At 45.2% G+C, this 14,988-nt stretch overlaps 1 protein-coding gene across 3 annotated transcripts in view; it reads right to left on the bottom strand.

The window, feature by feature from the left end:
• The window catches only part of MARK4 (microtubule affinity regulating kinase 4), a 608,126-nt gene that overhangs the window by 257,765 nt on the left and 335,373 nt on the right, over positions 1 to 14,988 (bottom strand). For all 3 annotated transcript variants that reach the window (XM_086938381.1, XM_086938382.1, XM_086938383.1), the window contains exons 11-12: positions 13,696 to 13,805; positions 1,810 to 1,990 (exon numbers count right to left, since the gene is read on the bottom strand). In XM_086938381.1, coding sequence (XP_086794507.1) covers positions 1,810 to 1,990; positions 13,696 to 13,805 — 291 coding nt within the window. The remainder of the gene's footprint in view (positions 1 to 1,809; positions 1,991 to 13,695; positions 13,806 to 14,988) is intronic.

Here is a 14,988-nt window from a genome sequence, read left to right on the forward strand (position 1 = left end):
CTGACTGGAATTTAAAAATTGGGCTGACGACACCCAGCTGATCCTCTCTCTCACCAAGGACCCCCCCTCCCTGCGAAAACCAACCTCCATGAAGGAATGAAGGCCGTCGCCGAGTGGATGGAGAACAGCTGTCTGAAGCTGAACTCGGACAAGACAAAAGTCCTCATCCTTGGCTCCACCCCCTCGGCCTGGGACGACTCCTGGTGGCGACAACACCGGGAGCAGCACCAACACCCACCGACCACGCACGCAACCTAGGGTTCATCCTAGACTCAACACTCTCCATGACCAAGCAGGTCAACGCCATCTCGTCCTCCTGCTTCAACACCCTCCGCATGCTCCGCGGGATCTACAGGTGGATCTCCACCGAAACAAGAACGATCACCCATGCCCTCGTCAGTAGTAGGCTAGACTACGGAAATGCCCTCTACGCAGGAGCCTCAGTCAAACTCCTGAAACAACTAAAACACATACAGAACGCCTCGGCACGCCTGATCCTCAACATCCCTCGCCGCAGCCACATCTCACCCCACTTGAGAGCCCCGTCCACAAGCGGATCACCTTCAAACTCCTTATCCATGCACACAAGGCACTCCACAACACCGGAACGGCATACCTCAACAGACGACTCACCTTCAACACCCCGAACCGCCAGCTCCGCTCTGCCGACTTCACCCTCGCCACCGTCCCCCGCATCCGAAGAGCAATCACCGGCGTCAGATCGTTCTCCCACCTCGCCGCCAAGACCTTGAACACCCTCACCATCCTCTTACGGCAGACCCAGGACCTACTAACCTTCAGGAGGCTACTCAAGACCTGGCTGTTCGAGCAGTAGCAGCAACCCCCTTCCCCCCCAGCGCCTTGAGACCCTCACGGGTGAGTGATGCGCTTTACAAATGTTTTGATTGATATAAATCACACTGAAACCTATAACTAGCCTCTGTGGCTGACCTCGTGCCAACAACCTTTAATCATGCTCTTTATCTTTGGACGCTTCGTTTTGTTTACTCAGCCACGACCTCTTTTCACTGAGACACTTCAATTCATGAGCTCCTGCTAGTGGAAAGTACACTGTGACTGTATTCCGCTGATTGGTTTTGGCTGGGGAGTTCAAACGTTTCACTATCAGAGTTTAGGATTTTTAAGCGCTGCTGACATTTTGTGACTTTCTGGATTTAACAGAAGGGATGTCAAATAAAGCAACAACAAAGGAAAAGGAATGCAGGCCTGATCACCACATAGATAAGCTATACGTTAACATCCAGACAAACAAAAATCACAAGGCTTATCGATTTTGATAATAGTTCTCTCATGCTCTCAGACCTTCCGAAGGATCAGAAATCACTGAAAATGTAAAGGAGGTTGTTATGTATGGTATTGTTGCAGAGGTATTTATTTCCATGCTCACGGGTGCCCTGAGCCAATGCAGAATATTGTGTATGCATTTGTCAGAGCAAGCTGTTATGGCATTTCACAAAGAAAAACAGCTTGCAACGTCAGCGCCCAACACTAGGTGGCAGGAGCATGCAGAGCATGTGGCCTACAGCAGTACATGCTTTAATCGTGTTAAACGTTCCAAACATTTCACCCTTTAGTTTGTAATCAACGTGATGTACGGAATGCTTTGCTTACAGTTCCTAACATAACTGTGGCCAAATCATATGAGCAATTCACTGTGAATTATGGACTAATTCAAATATTTGTATGAAGCAGGACTGCACGGCAAATATGAGTATTGGCCCTAAAACCACAATGCGTTAAGATTCGTTTTCAGAGACTGGTCAGCGCTCAGAGGTAAGTGCTACTCACAGAAGTCACTGTGTCTCCGCTGGCGGTGGTAGGTGGAAGAGCTGCGCTGCGTCTTGCCGTGAGCGGAGCTCGAGGTGGATGTGGACGTGGCCGTCTTGCTGGTGCCGTTCGTGACGTCGGTGGGTGCCCGCACCCTCGCCAGGGATAAACTGCTCCCGGAACGCGACTCGCCGCCTTCCACCTACAACAACATAGAAATAAGAGTTCAATGTAACATGTCATGCATGTAAATAGAACGGGGAACAAACTGTCCTCAACCACCTCATCAGTGCCCCCACTGATAAATCAAGACAGGCGCCCATTGTGGGCCTAAGGGACCGCAATCTCTGGGTTGAAATCCACCCCCTATCAACATCTCACCCATCCTTCCTTTCTTTCCAGCTCTTTAGGCGACCAATGCTAGTTAGCTAAGCTACTGTAGACGTCCTTTAACGCCGAGGAGCATGGCCAGGCAGGGTACACCGTAGCTCTTCTCCCAGACGACATCCGTGGAGCAATCATAGCCGGGTCCATCACAAGCGGCAGATTGGGCCTCTTCGAGGAGACTGCGCAATTTACGAGGCTGGACCAGGCTACAGCATTATGAAGGCCCGGGATTGTGATAGGATGGCAGCGGACAATGATGAGGAACCATGGGGTCGCAATGTCGCCCAGTCAGTGGAAGAGCCACCTAAAACCAAGAAGGCATGGAAAGAATCTAGGCCTGGCAAACTACTCAGCACCAAAGAGGCCTCCAAGGTGTCAACCAGAAACGGGCACCCAAATCCTATCGGTTGGCATCATCCCTTCCGATAAAGAAGCCGCCTGCACCACCTACAGAGGCATATTACACCTTTACCCATTCGCTGCGGGGTGTTTTCCCCCTGCTGTGCGGGGGAGGGGGGCCGCGCGCGGCGCCACCAAAACTGGTGACGAGCTCAGCTCGTCATGAGGCACAGCGGAGCTGAGCTCGTCACGGCCACACCCGTTTTTAGAACATTCAGCACAGCGGGGTAATTACCCCCGCGTGCGAACGTTCCAACGGCCGTGACAAGAGTGCAGCTTGTCAGCAGCACCCATGAGGTTAACTGACTTAGGGCAGTCGCCAAGGTATTGGCAATGTTTAAGTAAACAGTCAAGTCCATTAGGAAGAGAATTTTCGGGGGAAACGTGTGGATGATTTCTTGGTGAATATTACTCTCCCACATTAACAGTTCGGCAACCAATAGACGTATTTCCATAGCTTATCCTGACAGACAGTAGTAAGGACAACAGTCGACTGTGATAAGAATGCTTCAATTACCGACTAATGCTGATCAACCCCTCTGGAAATATAGTGGTCTGTCGTCATGTACAATATGTGGTGCTCCGAAGCAGGACTTTATTCACCTGATTTGTATATGTCCCGTTTTAAAATTAAATCTTTTATTGTGAAAAAATTATTTTAAAGATAGGGGCATAGGCACCTGTAGGTCAGCTATACTAAAGTGTCTTGATACATATGATCCGCAACTTAATTGTCGACTGGTAAAGTGTTTACTTTTATATGCAAAATTAATTTGAACTGGTACTTTAAATGGTATTTTACTAAAAAGAGTCAACCTGTGATATACAGTTTAACATTGTTTTATCTATTTGTAACTGGTTCTTCAGCGGACAACCAATAAGTCTAACATGTACATAAATTGATGCTAATACTGTCTTGATATGATATTATCAAAAGTTGCAAATATTATTAATGGTAATCAAGATTTTAACATGTACAGCATATCTTCCTCTGCAGACTGCTTAATTTTATTGTAATGGTTATGGTTTTAATTAACTTAAACAATAAAGACTATCCCTGTAGTGGCTTCAAGCAGTGAAAACTCAGAAGATGGTCTTTAAAAATGTTTAAAAAAATCATGGATTAGAGCACAATTTACGAACCATTAGTGGGAATTCTTAGTTGACCACCAATAGGTTTGGTTGCCAGCAGGATGGGATACAACGTAGCAACCCGTAAAATCTCTATACTTAAGGTGCTTTAAAAGTACATAATTAGTATCAAAGTATTCACTTGATGTTTTTTATGACTTTTAATTATTTACACTGTCCATACATTTAGTAATTTTAACATGATATTATAGGCAATGCTTATTTTTAAACTTATATTTACGTATTCATTTGTAGACATATTTAAATGTTAATAAGGTCACCTAAAAGTGTATTTACAATGTTTTATTTGTTGAGACATCCGCTGTACACATCTTAAATGTTGGCTGGCATTGATTATTCAATTTGTCAACAAACAACCATACAAAAGCATTACATATTTCTTCTATGTCTAACTGTCATGTGACAGGTCACAAGTTATTGCACTAGCACTTTAAACGGTATGGCACTTCGCAAAGCGCGTTATAAAGACCTCTGGAAGGTTGAAACGCGTCGTGGCGGAGGTGCAGGGCATATGAAATAAAAACCTTGATTGCACCAATCAGAGGGTCCGTTTTCATAATTTCCGAGCAGCTTTGGATGTTTTGGGGCGAATATATATATATATATATATATATATATATATATATATATATATATATATATATATATATATATATATATATATATATATATCTATACTACTATTATAAAGGAAGAACTTTAAGGCTTTGAGGCGGGTAAACTCGGGAACCACAGCGCCAATCCACACACCCGATACATCGTTGGAATCCTCAGGGTGTGCAGATGGACATAGGCTATATAAAGTAAAAAAATACGTTATATTTAAAAAATTTACATTATAAAAAAAGTAGTCCCCTCGAAGTAGCGCCGGCCGCGACCTGCGTGCTGACGTCAGGAGCACAGGGAGGAGCGGCGTCCAGGAGCGGCGGACATGGCACGGGGGATGAGCGGCAAGGAGCGGTTGACTGAGGAGCGGCGGCTGAGGTAAGGCAGCGAGGGTCGGGGTGATGTAAGGCTCCAAACTACCACGATCACGCTCATTAGTTTTAACTCAAACACAGCTCAGGAAGTTGAACTGCAGAGCGCCAGTGTTTCAGCGTTTCAGTTTTAAGGGTTTAGGTTGACACGCGGGCATTATGTTACCATGCTGGAATCTCGGCACGCCGAGCTCCGTCAAGGGTAAACCCCGCTCCAAGAGACCAGACAGGCGAAAGTGATCCGTCGTGGTCCTCGGAGCCGTGTTTAAATGTGCCCTCTTTTAGTGGTACTTTTCATGTGGACGGGGAAAGCAAACAGCCCGATGCGGACTGCTGTGACTATCATATGTCGCCTTTTTAAGGCTCCAGGGGACAATGTCGGTGCAGGCGGGGGTCTGGGCAGGCGGGGGACGGGGAAAGCAAGCAGCCCGAAGGAAAGCCAGGAAATCTGGTTCGGCTTATCCCCACTCTAAACACATGGAAATGGTAATTTCCAGGCGAAGGCTGGAGTAATAGCTGCAATACTGCTGTGACTATCGTATGTTGCCTTTTTAAGGCACCGGGGAACAATGTTGGGGCAGGCGGGGGTCGGGGCAGGGGACCGAATGCTGGACAATGTCGGGGCAGGCGGGGGTCGGGGAAGCCCGATTGCTCCCGGACAAGGTCGGGATATATATATATATATATATATATATATATTCACAGAAAAAAACATAGGTTATAGACCATATATAGTTAGGAATTTGCATTTACAAAACCTTGAAAATTCACTGAAAAAACCATAGGTTATAGACCATATATAGTTAGGGATTAGCATTTAAAAAACCTTATTTTATTTGCACAAAACCATTGAAATTCCATATATAGTTAGTTGCACTAACTATATATCGCGGACCCGCAATCCACTGCTAATGATGTCACATATTACATCATTCATGACATGGTCAGTGACATCACTGATGACATCACTGATGACATCTCAAATGACATCACTGATGACATCACTGATGACATCTCAAATGACATCACTGATGACATCACTGACATCTCATTTGACATTACTGATTACATCACTGATGATATCATTTATGTGATAATACATCTTCAGACTCTAATATAACCTTTGATACACTCAGTGTAAACAGGCACTCACAGACTGTCACATATCCATGGAGTTACTCACACACCTATTCAGTCATGCAAAGAATCAATCACATCTCCATTTCCTTAACTATACAGTTATACACACCTTACTTATTCAAACATATACTAACACATATTTACTCTCTTATACAATCCTTGATACAAGTTCACAATGATTCATACAGCCACTCTCACATTCACTGACTCTTATGTTCAGTTATTTATATATGTCAACTCTCACATGGAGTGTGTTTTACATATGTACTTACTTTGACATGTAGAACTGAGATATCCATTCACTCACCAATATACTCATGCACACAGTCAACTGTCCATACAGCTGTTTCTACATGCACTTTTGAACCCATACACCTAGGGAATCAACCGCTCACACATCTATGCACAGAGTTATACACCTCCCAGCCACCCACACACACACTCAGTCTCCCATACAAATACTTGGGCAACCATTCAATAACCCATATAGTTACTGATATAGCTACTGATTTAAACATGCAGCAGTTTACAGAAGAACATAAATATTGATTGCCAAATTAAGACACTTTAATCACTAACCCATGCACTCAGTGAGACACATTTAATCATTCTCTCATACAGTCAGTCATGCACCTACTAAATCCTTCATCCAGACACTTATACATCCACTCATTCTTCAATATGTAAGACATATTTTAACTTTACAGAAACATACAGTCACTGGGTGTTGTCATCAGTGATGTCATCAGTGATGTCATTTGAGATGTCATCAGTGATGTCATCAGTGATGTCACTGACCATGTCATGAATGATGTAATATGTGACATCATTAGCAGTGGATTGCGGGTCCGCGATATATAGTTAGTGCAACTAACTATATATGGAATTTCAATGGTTTTGTGCAAATAAAATAAGGTTTTTTAAATGCTAATCCCTAACTATATATGGTCTATAACCTATGGTTTTTTCAGTGAATTTTCAAGGTTTTGTAAATGCAAATTCCTAACTATATATGGTCTATAACCTATGGTTTTTTCTGTGAATTTCATTGGTTTTTTAAAAGCTAATATCTATAGCTGTAAAATATATTCTTTATTAAGTGACGTATCACGTAGCCCGTGAGACGCCTCATGATGCATCGCATAACCGTGACGTATCGTCTCTGCAGCGCAAACCAAACCCAAAACGTAAGCGCGCCAGAACACGCTTAAAGATATATATATATTTTTTTAACCTTAATTAGACAAAATCCACACGTGCACATATCACAAACGTTCAAAAAACACAATATGTCGGACTCCCGTTACGCTGCCGGTTAGCTGCCCGGTTAACGTACCAGGAAGCACCTTTACCGCGAAAAATCGCAATTTTTTTTTTTCACCCCCCAGGGAACTTTAATAGCCCCCTCATCAATCCTAGGGGTTCAGGAGGGGTCTGCCTTACCCCTTTCATTCATTTACACCTTTTTTTTTTCCACCTCTTGTCTCTCGATCCCACAGAGAGACAAGATGGCGGCCGCTCCAGACTGTTTACAATGATAACAGCCAATCAGCTTCTCCTCAGACTCCCGTTACACTGCCGATTAGCTTCCCGGTAGCTGCCCGGTTAGCTGCCCAGTTCGCGTACCAAGACGCGTCTCTACGGCGAAAAAATCGGATTTTTTTGTTTGTTTTTTTTTGGCCCCACGTGGCTTTATAATATCCCCCTCATAAATCCTAGGGGGTCAGAAGGGGTCTACCTTGCCCTCTTTCCTTCATTTCCCCCTTTGTTTTGGCCTCCTCTTGTCTCTCGATCCTACCGAGAGACAAGATGGCGGCCGCTCCGGACTGTTGACAGCCAATCAGCTACTCCTCAGACTCCCGTTACACTGCCGGTTAGCTTCCCGGTTAGCTGCCCGGTTAGCTGCCCGGTTCGCGTACCAAGACGCGTCTCTACGGCGAAAAAATCGGATTTTTTTTTTTTTTGGGTTACACTGCCGGTTAGCTTCCCGGTTAGCTGCCCGGTTCGCGAACCAAGACGCGTCTCTACGGCGAAAAAATCGGATTTTTTTTTTTTTGGGTTACACTGACGGTTAGCTTCCCGGTTAGCTGCCCGGTTAGCTGCCCGGTTCGCGAACCAAGACGCGTCTCTACGGCGAAAAAATCGGATTTTTTTTTTTTTTGGGTTACACTGACGGTTAGCTTCCCGGTTAGCTGCCCGGTTAGCTGCCCGGTTCGCGAACCAAGACGCGTCTCTACGGCGAAAAAATCGGATTTTTTCTTTTTTTTTTTTGGGCCCGGCGTGGCTCTATAATATCCCCCTCATCAATCCTAGGGGGTCAGAAGGGGTCTACCTTGCCCCCTTTCCTTCATTTCCCCCTTTGTTTTGGCCTCCTCTTGTCTCTCGATCCTACCGAGAGACAAGATGGCGGCCGCACCGGACTGTTTAGAATGTTGACAGACACCGGAGAGCCAATCAGCTTCGCTTCGCAAAGTTCCGATACGCGAAAAGTTCGCGAACCGGAGCGCTGCCCGGAGCGCTGTTACAGATATATATCTTGATTTAAACGTTAATTTCTCAAAATCCACTGAAGCACATATATTGAGACCTAGCAAAGGCACATCGGGCTAACAGTCCCTACAATTTTGCCAAGTTTCGTGGAAATCCATTCAGCCGTTCGGGCTAAAAGTGAGTCCAACCGCCCTATGGAAATTAACATGGGAAAAACGCGTTTTGGGACCCCCCTTTTTTCTCGGCCCCCCCTTGACGAACCCCCCCCAAATTTTCAGGAGCTGCTCAGAAACAAAATGTGCCATTTTCCTGAAAATTTCAGCCGATTCCGTCCACAAACGCCAAAGTTATTAGACATAGAATTTTCAAAAGTCCCATAGGAAAAAAATCCTAACTATATATACCTACTGGCTATCGCCAGTAGGTAATATATATATATATATATATATATATATATATATATATATATATATATATATATATATATATATATATTCACCCTAGGATGCCTCTTGACATAAAGACGCCACTCCGTGTTTGAACAGGTACAACCTTCTTTATTGCAAAGCCGCGCCCTGCGCCTGTCATTTTCAAGGGTCCCCAACGCGTTTCGAAGCGTCTCGCTTCTTCCTCAGGGGGTGGCACTCAATGAGACCGAGTGAAACTGCAACTCTATTTGTCCATTGCGCATGCGCCCTCCAATGGGTGCATGCTGGGGGTTGTAGTTTGTTGAATCTCCTTCGATGGAGTCCGTGTTCTCAAAGTGTTTTCGTGCTTTTAGACCATTTTTAACTGCCCTCCAGTGGGCTGCAGACACAGCGCTCAGCTTTTAATTTGGCAGTTCACTCACGCTGCTTGTTGGCTGTCGGATGGCAGTCCCAGCAGACCCGCATTGACCTTTTCAGCGGGCGGTGCATCTTCCGCGGTTGAGGCCACCGCGCATAAATCTTCACCCTAGGATGCCTCTTGACATAAAGACGCCACTCCGTGTTTGAACAGGTACAACCTTCTTTATTGCAAAGCCGCGCCCTGCGCCTGTCATTTTCAAGGGTCCCCAACGCGTTTCGAAGCGTCTCGCTTCTTCCTCAGGGGGTGGCACTCAATGAGACCGAGTGAAACTGCAACTCTATTTGTCCATTGCGCATGCGCCCTCCAATGGGTGCATGCTGGGGGTTGTAGTTTGTTGAATCTCCTTCGATGGAGTCCGTGTTCTCAAAGTGTTTTCGTGCTTTTAGACCATTTTTAACTGCCCTCCAGTGGGCTGCAGACACAGCGCTCAGCTTTTAATTTGGCAGTTCACTCACGCTGCTTGTTGGCTGTCGGATGGCAGTCCCAGCAGACCCGCATTGACCTTTTCAGCGGGCGGTGCATCTTCCGCGGTTGAGGCCACCGCGCATAAATCTTCACCCTAGGATGCCTCTTGACATAAAGACGCCACTCCGTGTTTGAACAGGTACAACCTTCTTTATTGCAAAGCCGCGCCCTGCGCCTGTCATTTTCAAGGGTCCCCAACGCGTTTCGAAGCGTCTCGCTTCTTCCTCAGGGGGTGGCACTCAATGAGACCGAGTGAAACTGCAACTCTATTTGTCCATTGCGCATGCGCCCTCCAATGGGTGCATGCTGGGGGTTGTAGTTTGTTGAATCTCCTTCGATGGAGTCCGTGTTCTCAAAGTGTTTTCGTGCTTTTAGACCATTTTTAACTGCCCTCCAGTGGGCTGCAGACACAGCGCTCAGCTTTTAATTTGGCAGTTCACTCACGCTGCTTGTTGGCTGTCGGATGGCAGTCCCAGCAGACCCGCATTGACCTTTTCAGCGGGCGGTGCATCTTCCGCGGTTGAGGCCACCGCGCATAAATCTTCACCCTAGGATGCCTCTTGACATAAAGACGCCACTCCGTGTTTGAACAGGTACAACCTTCTTTATTGCAAAGCCGCGCCCTGCGCCTGTCATTTTCAAGGGTCCCCAACGCGTTTCGAAGCGTCTCGCTTCTTCCTCAGGGGGTGGCACTCAATGAGACCGAGTGAAACTGCAACTCTATTTGTCCATTGCGCATGCGCCCTCCAATGGGTGCATGCTGGGGGTTGTAGTTTGTTGAATCTCCTTCGATGGAGTCCGTGTTCTCAAAGTGTTTTCGTGCTTTTAGACCATTTTTAACTGCCCTCCAGTGGGCTGCAGACACAGCGCTCAGCTTATGCGCGGTGGCCTCAACCGCGGAAGATGCACCGCCCGCTGAAAAGGTCAATGCGGGTCTGCTGGGACTGCCATCCGACAGCCAACAAGCAGCGTGAGTGAACTGCCAAATTAAAAGCTGAGACGCTTCGAAACGCGTTGGGGACCCTTGAAAATGACAGGCGCAGGGCGCGGCTTTGCAATAAAGAAGGTTGTACCTGTTCAAACACGGAGTGGCGTCTTTATGTCAAGAGGCATCCTAGGGTGAAGAATATATATATATATATATAGATATATATATATAGATATATATATCATGCTCCTTGCTTGTTCCAGTAATTGACTGTGAAAGGTGGGCAGCCAGACGCTTCTGTACCAGTGATTAAAGGCTTATGCTTGAAGCCTTGTGTGTGTTCGTGTGCCTTTCAATTACTGGAACAAGCAAGGAGCATGATTTATAGGCGGCTGCTGGGCCGTCGAAAGTGCACCACCCCGAGAACCTGGGGGCCACGGGGGTTGTCATCAGCCGGTCCTCACATGTGGGGCACTTCACTTTGGATCAGGAAGCGCCAGCTGCCGGGACCTATCTGAAGGTCTTTTTATCCAACAGAACATTTTACAGGGCACCATAATCACATGGGACTACATTTCCCTCAATGCACAGCGCAGGATTCATTCAGAACAGCCCAATCAGGGGGCGTGCCATCATGCAGAAGGAATAAGGGAGTGTTTGAACCAGCTGGTGCTCTTTCATTTTCCACACAAGCCTCTGAGGAAGAAAGTATTCGAAACGCGTCAGGCAGTGGGACTTTGACTGTGAAAGGTGGGCAGCCAGACGCTTCTGTACCAGTGATTAAAGGCTTATGCTTGAAGCCTTGTGTGTGTTCGTGTGCCTTTCAATTACTGGAACAAGCAAGGAGCATGATTTATAGGCGGCTGCTGGGCCGTCGAAAGTGCACCACCCCGAGAACCTGGGGGCCACGGGGGTTGTCATCAGCCGGTCCTCACATGTGGGGCACTTCACTTTGGATCAGGAAGCGCCAGCTGCCGGGACCTATCTGAAGGTCTTTTTATCCAACAGAACATTTTACAGGGCACCATAATCACATGGGACTACATTTCCCTCAATGCACAGCGCAGGATTCATTCAGAACAGCCCAATCAGGGGGCGTGCCATCATGCAGAAGGAATAAGGGAGTGTTTGAACCAGCTGGTGCTCTTTCATTTTCCACACAAGCCTCTGAGGAAGAAAGTATTCGAAACGCGTCAGGCAGTGGGACTTTGACTGTGAAAGGTGGGCAGCCAGACGCTTCTGTACCAGTGATTAAAGGCTTATGCTTGAAGCCTTGTGTGTGTTCGTGTGCCTTTCAATTACTGGAACAAGCAAGGAGCATGATATATATATATATATATATATATATAGATATATATATATATAGATATATATATATAGATATATATATACACATGTGTGTGTCTCATAAGGCCTAGTAGCAACTGTTGTTCTTTATTCCCTGCTTTTTATATTTGAAAGCTAGTATTCCCTTTCTCAGCAAAGGAGGCACAACCAACAGGTTTATTAAACTTCTTGTTGCCTAGTGTCCATGGAAAATGTTTTTATTTATAGAAATAGGTTTGTGGTTTTTGGGCACGTTCATTATGAGTGATTTAATCTCAGATAAACATTTAACGGGTTGAGGTTCATATGGCAGTCTGCGTGGAGTGTGTTACATGAGATACTTTGTACAGGATAAAAGAGGCAAGAAATAGGAATAAACATTTATAATTAAGTTGATCTTATATTTTTCTTACTTTCACATAAAAAAAATATGGGCATCTTCCACTTTCAGGCCAACAAATAAAGCCCGATGGGAGTGTTAGAAACTTTACAAATATCTCTCGATATCAATGGTGTATCGTTATTTCCACTAGACAAAGGAGCCTATGGCGGAGGTGCACAGCTCTAAAGTCCTGGTGAAATCTCACTCTGCGGTATGTTTGATTTTTCCATCACTGTCCTCTTCAATTTCTTCAAATAAAGTTCAATAGGTTCTTTATGGTCCCTTTTCTTTTTCAGTCTGGCCTCCCACGACGAAGACTGTGCTACACCCGTTTCCTTTATGCAATACATGGTTGACCAAAGAGGAGGGACAACAGCCAAGAGTGCAGTAAGTCCAGTATCTTACATGGACATTCAGGAGTGCATGCACTCACTCTCCAGAGTACCTGCTTGCTTCTAAGTGCCGATAATCTTCCATTAAATGTTTTGCAGTGCTGAAAAGTGCATGTACTGTTCCTTTCAAATGAAAGAAGTGCAGGTACTCAGTACCAAACAGTACCTGCCCATTTAAAGCACTAAGTCCGATACTCTGTCTCTACTATGAGGAACTCTGCCAGAGACAAACGTAGAGATATAGTCACAATGTTACATATTATCTTGGTTCAGTAATGTCTTTGCATATAAGTGCGAGTTATGAAGTAACACAACCCGAAAAACGGCAGAGGTTCCCGTTGTCGTCTTATTAACATGGATGAGTGCAGAGGGGCTAATCTTTGGACTAGACGAGGCTGGGCCTGGTTAGCAGCTCTTCTTATCGTGGTATCTCATAGTGTGATCACAAACCTCTCTTTAAGGCTTTAGTGGGTGGGGCTAATGCTCAAGAGACGGGAGACCGTTGTCTCCACGCGACTTCCAGGCTCAGGGTTGGGTTCACCAGCTACCGCCGGCATGAACCAACAAAGCAGCAGCAGCAGCCAGTCAGGCTTTAAATCACGAAAGGGACTCTGGGAGTTGGAGTCCTCACAACCACGTCGCTTTCAGGGTTACGTTCTATGGATCCCCCAGCTGCGACCCTGATGGTACAACCCAGGCACATAAAATAACTACCATACAGATAGAGTGATAAAGCGGTACAAAGGCATGAGCCCCAACAGTTACCTCAGCAAATGTATGTGTAAATCCACAGCCCCAAGCAGTGTGCCCGTTTCAGGAGTCTTCCTATACAAATGCAAGGATATGAGACCCCAGGGATGGGTTTCCTTGCCATGTAGCTATGGGATATTCAGTACCTTAAGTATCCCCATCTCTTAGTTATCATATACATATATACAGTATGTAATCCAGACACGGAAGCTAGGGATCCTACTCGTTCCTAACTTTCAATCTGATGGTCATTCCAAGTAAAGCACTTACCTCATTCTTCCTGCCCAGCAGGAGGTAGGTTGCAGTGACTTCATTGTATTTTTGAGTGTTCAGTGCTTCCTTGATCTCCTCTCGCGTGTAACCCATACCTACCATCACCTCTGGTGGGAGAAGAGGAATACAACATGAGAACACTTGTGGGAGTGTAAATGTGAACAAGAGGACGAGAAAGGTAAGAGGAAGAGCAAGAGAAAAGAGATTAATGATAAGAGCGAGGCGGTGGAGACAGCAGGGGTGAGAAAGAAAGGGGGTGAGAACGTGGGAGGGTGAGAGATGGCGAAGCAGGAGTGAGAGGTAAAACACATGAAAGAATGGATGGGAGCAAAAGGGATACAAGGGGAGCTGGGAGAGAACGAATTAAACAAAAGATGTGGAATGTGAAAGGTGAAGATCTCACCCATGCAATAACAGCAAACAGAAAAAACTCTGATTAAGAAAGGAAGTTAAAGAACAGGAGAGATAGAGACTGAGTTTAAAACATAAAGGAAGGATGAATGAGAGCCTGTGATTAGTAGAAGTAAGAAGAGCATTAAGGAGACAGCAAGGTCAGTGGAAAAGAGATGGCGAGTAGATAGTAATGAAGTGATGGGAAGGACTCGAGGAAAGGGGTTATCACTTTTTGAGAACGAATGAGAAGCCAGTCATCTTAAACACTTCGAAGACTGAAGGGACACAGCAGCGAGGTACCTACAACAATTCATTCCAAACTATTTCACGGTGGAAAGGAAAGAAGTGATACAAAGTGTAAGGAGGGACAGAACATGGTAGATTAACAACAGAGAGAAAGACTGAAAGAGGTGGACTACAGAAGATGTCCATCTCTTTTAGAGGGATGGTTCAAATCTGACAAAGAAAAGATGGAATGTAATATTAATCATTAATTCAGGGATCGAAAGTAATGGTGACAGAAGACACCGCCAGAAGGAATAAGGGGAAGATAGCTTAAGAGAGAGACAGCAAGAGGGAAAACAAAAGACAAATAAGCAGGAAGAACCTGGGACGGAAGCAATGTCAATAACAAGAAAGCAAGAGATAACATGATAGGTCCAGTTACATTGAGAAAACACATACAATGATGTTGCATGCATTGGAGATAGCCTAAAATCTATCTGGTTCTATTGGATTTCAAGTCAAGTCAAGAAAAACTTTATTCCACTGCATTTTTTAACAATCACAAAAGCTCAAAATTCATAAAATTACAAACAATTCATACAATTACACACAAATAGCAAAAATGTAAAATACAAAATAAAATTAATGCAACTATGATGACATTATCTAAAA

The sequence above is a fragment of the Lissotriton vulgaris genome, chromosome 9 (genome assembly GCF_964263255.1).
Source record: "Lissotriton vulgaris chromosome 9, aLisVul1.2, whole genome shotgun sequence".
Classification (NCBI taxonomy): Eukaryota; Metazoa; Chordata; class Amphibia; order Caudata; family Salamandridae; genus Lissotriton; species Lissotriton vulgaris.